The sequence below is a fragment of the Plecotus auritus genome, assembly GCF_963455305.1.
Source record: "Plecotus auritus genome assembly, chromosome: 2".
Lineage (NCBI taxonomy): Eukaryota > Metazoa > Chordata > Mammalia > Chiroptera > Vespertilionidae > Plecotus > Plecotus auritus.
In genome coordinates, this window is record NC_137771.1 from 44,461,512 (window position 1) to 44,474,258 (window position 12,747).

Genomic DNA, 12,747 nt, shown 5'->3' on the forward strand with positions numbered 1-12,747 from the left:
TAAGACTTTTGGATATCACTTGTACTACAAATCACATAATCAGATAAATCTCTAGAAGTTCCTTTTTTTCTGATTTAGCTTCATATAATGTTGAGTCCATATTTAGACTCAGTCTTTATTTTCCTTTTTGGGGGTAGAAAAAAGTCCATCGTAGACTTGTATTCTCCTCTTTATGCAGAATGTTTTCTTCTATCACACACAGACACACAAAATTGTTGTTTTAAATATGAAGCTCACATTTAAGCTTCAGTGCAGGGTTTTCAACCTTTCCTATTAACAGAATCATAAATCATGTTAAAGTTAAGTGAATTACTGTAGCATGGAACTGTAGCTTTAACAATGTTTATGTAGTATCAGCTTATCATCCATGTAGACAAAGCGGGGTAAGCACTGATATCTGAAATGGGAATGTGCACTCCTATTAATGTGGTTGCAATAGCATGAGAGTCACCCATTTCCTGCTGCATCCTTTGTATTGTTGAAACTGGTGCATTTAACCACGTGCATGGAATGTTTTCAAAATGTCTATTTCTGCAGTAAATTTACATTTGTTATTTGCCATTTCTTCATATTGTCCCAGACAATTCCTTTTTCTTATGTGCAGACATCTGTGAGGAACATCAGCATTGCCAGGTTGTATGACAGTACTAAGGGACTTAGGCACAGAAAATTCTGAAAGGAAATCAACCATTTGACTCTGAAAAATAATTCAGAAGGGTGCAGCAGAGTGTGGTGAAGGAGCATAGGCTGAGTAGAACTCAAGGGCTGGCCAGCCACTTGGGATCTGTGGAAACTTGTGCAAGGCACCCTCTCCTGACCTTTGTTTTCCCACCTGTACAAACGAAGGCTTTACTGGGCGAAGGCGGTGAACTGACATGTGGAAAGGGCTTGGTACATAGTAGGTATGTTACTAAATGTTAACTACCTATCAGATTCACTGTCCTGTGTTACTAAATGTTCACTGTTAGATTCCCCTGTCCACATATCGTTACTTGCTTTTTTGCATGTGGTTCTCTTGAAAGGATGCTCACTTCCTTTATTCCTCACTCCCCATCCCCAGTTCTCTCTTTCCACCTGTACTTGTGGGTCCAGAAGGAATGTGTGCTTTTCTTCTCCTGGGGGAGCCACATATACCTAGAGAAGGAAATGTGAGCCAGACGGGTTACCTTATCCCATCACTCTTGTTTAGCTAAGAGAACAGGGGGATCTCCCCAGTGGGGCAAGTGGCCTGTCCCCCATGACACGTAGCCCTTTGGCCATGGTACAGACTTCTCTTGGCATGTCTTCGTTCAGATATGGCTCTTGCTAAAGGGATAAGCACCTTTGTCGTTTACAAGGGTCTGCTGTTTATAATAATCAATCCAGCAAATAATTCTGGAGCACTTACCATCTGCCAAGCACGGTGCTGGGTCCTAATGAACAAACCAGATGAGGCAATCCTGCCCCTCCAATCTAGCAGAACAGACAGACATTAAACAAATAATTATTACTATGATGAGATTAATGATTGGAGTGTGCAAGAAAGGAATAATAAAGCATAGGTATATAAAGGATTTATGGAGATTTGGATTTATTTGGGTCAGTTTGTGTGGGTCTCTTCTATTGGCATGCAGTATGAATTTAGAAAACCTTGTCATCCATGAGGGATTTTTCTAGGTCAGGCATCCTCAAACTACGGCCCGCGGGCCACATGCGGCCCGCCGAGGACATTTATCCGGCCCGCCGGGTACCGCTGCCTGTCCTGCTTAGCAGCCGACTCGTCCCGGCCTGCAGTGCGCGCATAGGAATTTGTTCATAGTTTTTTTTTTTTAAACTATAGTCCAGCCCTCCAACGGTCTGAGGGACAGTGAACTGGCCCCCTGTTTAAAAAGTTTGAGGACCCCTGTTCTAGGTCTTCTTGAATAAGAGTTGTTGAGTGGTTACGTACCCAGTAGTGAACACACACTTTGTTAATAAGGACTCTTTCAACTGAAATATTCCTACAGGTGAAAGAAACCAAACCAAATTGCTTAATCATTCCTCCTCTCCCTCAAAAGAACATCTTAGATTGGTGCACGTAACTGAAAAGTCTAGGGGGTATGGCATCAGGTAGAGCTGAATCCAGATGCCCCAGTGATGCCTTCAGAAATCTGTGTATCTCTTTTTCTCTCACAGCCCTCCTGTCCTCTGTGTGAGCTCCCCAATTAAGTTAAAGCTCCTGAGATTGTGGCACTAATGATGTGATCAGCTCTAGGTGCAATTCCTACCAATTTAACAATCCCAAGGAAAGAAAACAGCTTTCACAGTAGATGGAGGAAAGATCCTACTCCTGGATTCTTATGGCTCTGATCAGCTGGTTTGGGTCATTTGCTCACTTGAAAAACAATCCTTATGCTTAAAAGGTAATGGGACTTATTGGTGTAGCCTTGGTTACATGCCCATATGTCAGCCAGGGTGTAGAGTTAAGTCTATCACAACCACACAGACTGAGGATGAGGGAAGGATAGTTACCCAAAGAAACATCAGAGCTCTATTTCCAGGGGAAAGGGCGAAGGACTGCTGGGCAGGCAAAACTAATAGCTGTCCACAGCAGGAGGTCAGAGCAAAGCTGTCCTGAGCACTGGACAATGGGCTCAGCTCACACACTAGCCAGGTGATGGATTTCTGCAGAGCACAGGTAAAATCCAGGCTGAGTCCGCACCATCGACCTCCATTTGTCTTACGTCATCACATTGCGTTGTATGACTCTGGTTGCTTTTCATATATCTTCATTTATTCTAAAAAACAATTCTAAGAATGAGAAATAAACCAGGGTCTAGCATACTGTCTGGAACATAGTAGATTCTCAACACATTCTTTTTAAGTGAGTGAGCCCACTATGTACTTTGCACCTACATACACTACTTCTAATCCTTAGAAGAAAAATTTTAATTTGTGCTATTTTACCCAGTTTGCCACAAGTAATTGCAGGCTTGGAAATGTTAAGTAACTTTGCCAGATGAACATAGGGAATGAATGATTTCAAATCCAGAATAACTGAGCTCTAAACCCATTCAAGACATAATTTTCATTTTGCAGTAGAGAATGCTAAGGAGCATAAGAGGCTGACACAGAGCTAGTTGATACTCAACCTGGGATAAAAACTTGATCCCCTGTGTAAAGTACAGCATGGAAAATATAGTCAGTAATATATATATATATATATATATATATATATATATATATATATATATATATATATATAAAAGGCTGATATGCTAAGTGTCCGTCTGGGTGATGACGTCACATAGCAACACCTGGCTTCCTCTCCCTAGTGACTAGCCTCCTTGCAGTTTTTTCAGCCCAGGAATACAACTTGCTTTATAGCCAGGTGGAAACACTTTACACTGTAACCAAATATCTGTGAAGCATTTTCTTATGCCTCATCTCGTTTGATCCTCACAGAAGTCCTGGAGTAGGTAGATAGGAGACTTGGTGGAATCCTATTTTCTTTTCATTAGCCGGAAAATGGAGATTTAGAAAGCTTAGAAACTTGACCCAACTGAAAAGAAGTAAGAAATGGTGGACCTTGAAAATGACTTCAGGTTTTCTCACTGCGCAGAATATAGTCAAACACTGCTGCAGTTAAATATTTTACCCTTTGTTCTCCCTGCATGATCTATAATAATAATCTGCTTCATGTTGATATTTATTGCTGTGTTGCTGACAATTACCTGAAGAGACATTGGGGTGCTTCACTGGGCTGGGAAAACTTTAGCTACATCAGAAAGCAGGTCTAATTAAGCAAGATTATTCTATATATATAAAAGGCTAAGTTGACTCGCACATGCATAATACATATAAAGCTCTCACTGGCGGCAATCGCACAGAGGTGTATGGATCTGTTATTGTCAATCATGAATTTGCTTAACACTTCTATTATAGAGAAAGGGCAAATAGTGATATTAAAATATTTCTTCTAATTAATTTCCTTTCAATGTGCACAAATTTGTGCACCAGGCCACTAGTATTGTAATAACTGTGTGATGCCAGGTGGGTACTATAACTTACATAGTGATATAAATGCCTATTCACTATGTTGTATACCTGAAACTAATATAATATTGTATGTCAACTGTCATTGGAAATTTAAATAAATTAAATTTTTAAAAAGGAAACTTGATCCCCTGATTTCAAACACTGGACTAATTTTCTCATCCTTCCTCCCCTCATGATAAATCTACCAACAGAGGGAACAAACCCTTAAATCCTATGGGGTGAATCCAGGGAGCTATTTCTAATTCAGGAGGATACTTTGAAAGTAACCTATGCATTAGCAATCTCGTGGTTCAGAAAGGGGGCTTACAGGGCAGTGTGAACCTGAGGATTTGGTGGGGGGAGTGCTGTAAGTCAGTCTGGCTTTGTGTGTTTGTCCCAGGGTTTTTGTTTGTTTATTTGCTTGTTTTTGCCTTTTTTGGTTTTTAATGTCAGCAAAGTATGCAAAGATCTCAGGTACCAGCACTTGGCAATCCTCCAGGAGACTGCAGTGCCTCCACAGGTTTCACTTGTGAAACTCTCCGCAGGACTACAGTCTGTGATCCAGTGCACTTCCCACAGGATTCCCTGTGATCACCCAATCTATGGGGGTTGGGTTTTTTTTTTTTTAATGTTTTGATTTGTTTTTTATTCTTCATGTCTTATCTCGTAGTATAGCTTGCATATTGTGTAAAAGCTCAGGTTCCCTCCATGGAACTTGTCAACTTTGCCTATTAAATAGTCACTCTTCGTGTCTCCAGGAATCGCAGCTGCTGTGTGGTATTTGAACGCATTTCACATCAGTCACCATGGTTGCTTGGGCAATTAGTGCCTGAACATGGTCAATTCAAAGAGGAGGTCCTGTCAGGATCCAGAAGCTGGAGTTCTCTCACACAGCTTGTACTAGCACCCTCGGGATTTTTAAACTCTAAATATTATAGCCCTCCTGAAACCAAGGAATCTTAGAGACAGAGTCTCATATATACCCTAGAACTTAATATACCAGAAACATTTTAAAAATAATTTCTTTTCAAAGACACATGCTCCCTTGCTTTAGATTTTTTTGGATTTTAGTGCTATTCCTATGCATCAGTTGTACTGAATTATTGGCAGGTGTCATCCCAGAGACTAAGTTCTCTATGCCACTGGAATGTGAAGCCAGGTGAATTGAGCTTCAGTGGTTCAGCTCAGACTCCTCATTTTTCAGGTGAGAGAACTGGAGGAGAGAGAAGTTGCCAATACTTATAAGCCAGATTGTGGCAAAAACAAAACTAAACCCAAGTCTTTTTGTCTAAGTAGAAAATGTTCCTAAAAAAGTACCCCAGATCTTCTAAACAAACCTTTTTTAGCGTTCAATATGTATTATATCTCTGATAACTAACTCCAAATAACTAACATGGTGGGCCTTTCAAGGGAAATGATGGCGATTTCCATTCTATATGGATTTGGGGAGGCCATGGGAGGCCATGCTCAGAATTGGGTCACGTCAGAAGTATGCCAGGTAGCAGGGGTCTACATGGTGAAAGGGTCAGTGTGGATGCTCAAGGATTAGAGATTTATGTGGAAAATAGAGTCTATAAAGAGAGACAACCCCATAGTTCTACTTTTCTAGGTTAAGTATCAGAGTTTAATATTTAAGCAAAGGTAGGGATTCAAAATATATTTGGTCAAAAATAACTTATATTGTTCTATGACTGTTAGATCAAGGTTATTGCTATTGCTTTGGTTACACATTTTGTTTTTTATGACATTTTTTTTCAAGACCCTCGTGTCATAGCTGTACCAATAGTACATACTTTAATCAATATTTATGTTTTCATTTATCTAAAAGACAGGTAGGCAACAGGTACCTCCTACTCTCACTTACCATTTCTTTCCTCCTGTGTGTTCTGCAATCAGAACAGGTCCTAGCATGTAGGAGCAAATTCCAATTTATTCATTTCCTATCCTCACCACTATCTATAATTGTATTACCAATAAAAGAAGCTATTTATTGATTATTTAACCATATAGTCAGGAACTATACTATATGCTTTACATACATTGTCTCATTTAATCCTCTTAATAAATCTGAGGCATTATTAGCTCCATTATACAGATAGCAAAACTGAGTCATAGAGATGTTCAGAAACTTGAAGCATAGCTGGTAGGTAAGTGATAGAACTAGAATTTAACCAAGTCTATCTGACTCCAAAGTCTATGTCCTCATATTATACCACTCTGCCTTTCTGACTCATATGTTTAACTTGAAATCACACACACACACACACACACACACACACTCACACACACACACACACACACACACACACACACACACACACACAGAATATGGGAAACCAGCACAGACCAAGGCATGTTAAATAACCATGAAGAGGGATAATCAAAGAGCTACAGTGATGGGGAAGTGGGTGAAGGTAGTCAAAAGTTACAAACTCCCAATAAAGACACAAGAAAAGCAACCATGGGTAGTCAGTAGAGATACAGAAAGCAAGCAGATTGCCTTGGGAAGCTTCAAAAATGTGAGGCTGTAGGGACAACGACACAGAATGACAGGCAAGAGGGGGAAGGAGCAGTGATTGTCAGGTGCTCACTACTCAAAAGCAGTGCCTGGCAGGTGTTTGGAAAGAGAACAGGAATTAAGTGAGTCTGCACCAGGGGCCAGCAAATGGGCCCACAAGTCAAATCCCATTCCCTGCCTGTTTTTGAAAATAAATTTTATTGGAATACAGTCACATTCACTTGCTTATGTAAAATCTGTGGCTGCTTCTGCACTATAGAAGCAAGTTGTGTAATTGTAACCGATACCATGAGGCCTGCAAAGCCTAAACTATTTACTCTCTGGCCTTTACAGAAAATGTTTGTCAGCCCTGGTATAAACCATAAGCCAGGGTATTTGAGCAAGAAAGGCCTTTAAGTAGCTCAAATTGATCTCAATAAAAATTTTAAAAGACCTTGCTGTGTGCCTCTCTCTCTCTGTGTTTTCTCAAAAGACATTGTAATTTGATCTCCACCCTTAATGCAAATGGAATAGAATATATCAACCATCTTGGAAATTTATTGTAGCATAAAGTTACTTTGCCTGGTAACAATAATATAAAAATACTGGTTTTTCCAAGTCATGGTGCAATGTCACATATTTCCCTCATTCGACACAGCCAGGTCCTTTCACATGCATCTCGGTGATGTTAACTGTATGTTCTGTATGTTTTGAAAGCCTTCACTTGCATAGAGTCAAAGGTTATTTAGAAAAGGTTCTGCCTCCTAAGGTTTTGAAACCCATTGCCACTTCCTCTTTCCTTGTCTTTCTGTTAAAATAAATCCCATAACTTCAAACTTCTAGGCTTTCAAACGTGCCAGGTCTGGCTCATGCATGACTTATAAATGATAGCTATGGACCATTAAGGTAGATTTCTCAGCTTTAGGTAGGCTGTAATGGAGTTATATATTGTGATTTTGAATTTCTGAAGAAGGAAAGTACATAGTAGTTGACAACCCAAACAATTGGAGTTCCATTTGCCCTTATGGAAGGCGTGTTTTTTTTTTTTTAGGTATTTTTTTTCTTCCACCTTCTTCTCCTGTTAGAGCTCTGCCCTATTACAATCTTTACTTCTAAATATAAGTAGTCAGGAGTTCTCAATGCCACCTTTTGCTCTATGGCAATGGTTATTTTTGTCTAAAGAACATCCTCCTGCAGAAGGTACATGAGTCTTTTTTTGTAACATTGCTAACAGAGAGAAGTAGTGTGGCCACTCACCTGTTGTCTTCTTTAATGGTGATACTGAAGTTTTGCAGTTGCCAAGATGTAGGATTGGTCATTCCTTTCTGGGGGGGAAGAAGGCCTTGCGTAGCACTGCCATAACAGCACACCGCACCTGGAGGGGGATTAGATTTTATTGTTTGTGCCACTCTCTGGACAGCTTTTCTCTGGAGCTGCCCATAGCTAAGATACTAGGATTAAAGGGCTGGTACTAGGAAGCAAATGCTAACATGAGAAGAATCCGAGTGTCTGTCCAATATGTGAGAATCTGCAACATTTCACAGACAGGAAGTAAAACAATTAAGACAATGCCAGGGTTAAATAGAAGAACATATTTCAACCTGTGAAATTTCAGTTTGAGGGTTATTATAATTCTTGGAGGTTGAGTTTGAGCAGAACTGCTGAAAATGGTAAGGAAGGATTGCTTTTTATCTCTTTTTCTTCCCTAAAACATAGAATGAAATACAAGGTTCCAAACCCATCTGGCCATGCCTCCCTGACATCATCTTCTTTGAGCTAGAATGTGTCTAAAGGCACCTATAACCTCCATATAGTGGATTCTCACACTAAGAATCACTTGTTGGATCATAGAAGTCTCTCAGCATAAAATAATATAGTAATGACCTTGACCTTCTCCTTCCCCAGTTCTAATTTAAAAGAGGAAGCATTTTTTAAGTTAAGTATATATATATATATATATATATATATATATATATATATATATTATTTCATTTTAAAATTATCTCTTCAAAAGTAAAACCCAGAGAGAATTTTAAAGAATTAGAGGGTAGGGGTGTGCAAACAAGTAAGTTAACCTGCCTGACCTGCTTTCTTTTTATACTAAATATCCAGTTATATGAACATTTTGTAATAAATAACTGAGCCCTACACACTTTGGGAAATTCTGGTTCTCTGTTCTTTAATTGTGGTAACTTTGTACAGAATATGTAGGCAGTGCCATTCCAGCCAAGAAACCTGATCTAATTTTCTTCCTTCCCGTCTTATTTGTATTCTCTGTGAAAAGCCCAAGCTCTTGCTTTAAATAAGTCGGGCCTGTGGTTAAAGTTTAAACCAGGAGTGAGATCCATCCAGAGGGGAGTGTTTCTGACACTCTGCTGCTCCTTGCCTAGGGGACTGAGAGTATTAGACCCCAGAAGCAGCCAATTTTATAGTAGTGCCTTTTAATACACAAAATTGTATTAACATCAACATGGATACAGATGGATGCACTGCAATAAACTGTAACCACTTGAGAAAAGCCTTTATTGACTTTCAAGTAAATAATGCACATTTTAAAGGCTCTAAATATGCATTTACATAATGTGCTATAATTTTTTATTGTGTCAACTGCTCACACACACACATCCATAAGAGATGTTTTTCTCCATCAAAATTTTGGACTCACACCATTCTTTGTGCATTGCATTAGCACCATGCCAGATTCCTAGTGCTAGCTTCTCTTTTATAGGGCCTGTTCTGACAATCTCAAAATACATTTAATGAATTTTACTAATTGACTGATTGATTGATCCATTCATTTAACCCCATTGATACTTTCTAAAAATAATTTTAGACTATTTGGACAAAAACTTAGGGACACTAAATACATCTAACTCAATATTAAATAAGCGAGAAAACCAGAAATGGGAAAGAAGAAAAACCAAATTGACGCCATGTTGAAATGTTATGTCTGCACTTTAGAGCAATGCAAAAACCTTATGGCTCTCATTGTTCAGAAGAGTAGCAGGTTATCCAGAAAAATAGCATATATTCATCACATTTAACAGATCTTTGCAATGTCTGCAACACAACTATTTTCTGTTTGAAGAAATTAAAGGTCAGGGTCTAGAATGATTTATGTCCAGTCCTACAGTGAACTGTGGCTGAGCCCAAAATTCTGAGACATGAGAAAGTATGGGTTGTGAAGGATGACCCTTTGAAATGCACACTCAGCAATTGTCTAATTGGAAACTACAGGCTAAGTGATTTCCTGGTATTAATTAGGAATTAATTGATTCTTATAAGTCAGTCATTGTAGAATTAACTCCATATAGTACCATGTATTCTCAGGTTTGGGTTCAAATAAATTTTATGCCACAAGGAAAAGGTGAATAAGTTGTTTCATGTAAAATATAACCAAGAAGCTAAGTTCTAAATTTAAGTTGATCATGGTTTTCTTTTACATATTTAACAACAACAAAAAGAAGGTGAGGAGGTTTATTAACAGGTAAGGGAGGAATTACAAGATCCTGTTGAATTGTTTCCTCTATCAAGTTCCTTTAACGTTGATCTGTCCAGTCTTTGCTCCAGTGACTTTTTTCTGCTGGGCATCATTCTCTGTTGGCCACCACGATTTCATGATCTAACAATCATTCATCACTTTTTATTGAGCACCTGAAGCAGTGCCACTTTATCATTAAGGCCTGCCTCCCAAGGGCTCTTGACAATGGAGTAGCCATTATTGTCATTGACATGCTACAGAAGTTGAGTATATCATTTTGTTATGCTCAGTACATTCCCAGCCTCCTTGGGGAAATGCCACATTCTATCCCTAACTAAAAACTGTTCAGTCAAATGTAGGGCACTGGGTCAAAGTTTCTTAACTACCAGCAAGAACGAACATACCATATCAGATGGAAAAAGAAATTCCTTTGGTTCTTTAAATCCAGTAGCACAATTGGCAGACTAAAAGATGACCAGAACAAATTAACTTTTTAGCTTGTGGGTTTTAATTCAGAGACCATATGGCTCCCAACATTTATCATACATTGTGTAAAGTCCTAAGTTTGTCTATAAGCTCCCTGGATTTTTGGCAGGTGAAAAAAAACACACCAAAGTTTTAAGTCCATATTTATTTGGATGGTGATTTTATTCATTTCTGTACCACTCATGTATTCAAACATTCATGGTACCTTCAACAGATATCTATTGAGTGCCATACATTTTCTGGGGATATGACAGTGAATCATTAAATTGATGGAAAAACTATTTACTAAATGAAGAAGACTGGGAGAAGAGCAAGTCTGAGGGGTGGAAGGTGACAAGAATTCTGGTTTGAATAGGTTATGTTCAAGATGCCCTCAATTGTATGATTGAAGACAAAAATTTGTGTTGACTCAATGTTGTATCCCAAGTCCAAAGTAGGAGCCTGTGAATACTCATTGGCTAGATTAAAGGTTGCGTGAATGAAAGGGTCCCATCAAGTCATCTACAAGATATGGACTGGACTGTTGTTACTACTCCAAACCCTCTTTCAACTCTTTAAAAACTATATATGTCATTCTGAATCTCAGAATCCTAGCCATCTCAATTATTATTCAGAAAATGCTCCAGTCCTAAAGATATCCCAGTTAGGAGCAAAGAATCCACATCCAGGGGTTCTTAGGGATGCATCCTTTCTTATAGTCCTGGGTTGTGCCAATATAGAGTGGTGGAAGGCGTGGCGTATCTTGCTTAGGTTTCACTTCAGTTTTATGAGTTCTTCTCAGTATTAGGAAAATTTTATTCTCCAAAACTTTGGGTATTCCTTTGTTTTCTCTTTGCAGAGGCTGCTTGAATTTAAATAAAAATAAGAAAAGATAAATACTCTTATCTGTTTTTACTTGGGATCTGTTTCTTGGCCCTCATTGAGAAATGTGAGCTGCTATCCTGGCATTACTTGCTTTGAGTATCTTCGGCCCTCACCATGGGCTGCTCTTATCCTGCAGCAGGTTTTATTGATCACCCTTTCAACTGAAGGGCAGAAGTGCTCTCAGAAAAATTATTCAGCACCTCACATATGTTTTTTAATCTAATGCAAGCTTCTTTCTGTACCAGTGAGATTTAGCAGGGTTCGAATATAAGGGATAATAGTTTTCTGAGTCTTTTATCAGTTCTTATGAGCAGAGGGCCTACAGTTTAGCAGGGGTCACTGGCTACTCAGCCTGTGGGTCCCCCTGCTCTAACATTATGCATTTCCAAGTTTGGCTTTAGATAGAAAAAAGAAAGGAAAAGAAAAGAAAAGGAAAAATAAAAGAAAGGAAAGGAAAAAAGAAAAGATGACATAAACCTTCCATGTAAAGTGAGGTACCCAAATTGCACAGGTTCATTAAGTGATCATTTACTACATACTTCAAAAAAATTTCATCCTGAATTGGTCCCTAGAAATTTCCTTGAAAGGGGTATAAGAGCTTTAACAATGAATTATTGTCTATAGATAGCTCAGCATGAAAGGGGATCCATATGTGCACACTAGAATTTGTCATATGTAATGTCAGTTAAATCAGGTCTAATCTACCAAATACATTTTTTATTGCTTGCTTCATTAAAAGAGCTCTTAAGGTAATGAATAATCTTCAGCTTCACCAAGGATTATTAATGCCTTTATAACTCATGTCCACTGAAAATAGAAAGACAGCTTGAAACTCTACCCTAATCTAATCTCTATGTTTGTCTTAGAGCCTTAAGGAAGAAAGTCTGTCAGACCTATCCAGAGTTAAACTCAGTCACGTGAACTATGCCATGAATTGGGTCAGGAGAAGAATTTTTTTTTTTTAAACAAGTTGAATCGGGTTTAAAAGCTGTGGCAAAGCATATCTTTTCTCATCTTAACTGTGACATTTTCTTTCCCTCCAGCAAGTCCACATGCAACACCATCGACTCTTCATTTTCCGACATCACCCATTATCCAGCAGCCTGGGCCTTACTTCTCACACCCGGCCATCCGCTATCACCCTCAGGAGACGCTGAAAGAGTTTGTCCAACTTGTCTGCCCTGATGCTGGTCAGCAGGCTGGACAGGTGGGGTTCCTCAATGTAAGGAAACCTCTTTTTTTTTCTAATTTCTTTAGAAATATTAACCAAATGTAAAAATAACAAGGGAAGACCTTATGACCATGTGACATTGTGCTCTAATGTTGCTGACTGACTGCAGACAAATGTCATATTTATTCTAGATTGTGGGAAAGTTAACTTACCCTAAGAGTGATTGGCCAGGGTTTAAAAACAGTGTTTGTG

The 12,747-nt window shown here is 38.8% G+C and overlaps 1 protein-coding gene across 12 annotated transcripts in view; it reads left to right on the top strand.

Annotated features, from left to right (window-relative positions):
- Positions 1-12,747, top strand: part of NFIA (nuclear factor I A) — a gene marked incomplete at its 3' end in the record, with an annotated part of 384,408 nt that overhangs the window by 312,034 nt on the left and 59,627 nt on the right. For 10 of the 12 annotated variants that reach the window (XM_080656321.1, XM_080656311.1, XM_080656316.1 and 7 more), the window contains one exon: positions 12,368-12,546. In XM_080656321.1, coding sequence (XP_080512447.1) covers positions 12,368-12,546 — 179 coding nt within the window. The remainder of the gene's footprint in view (positions 1-12,367; positions 12,547-12,747) is intronic. The other 2 variants (XM_080656315.1, XM_080656312.1) reach the window with 1 other exon arrangement.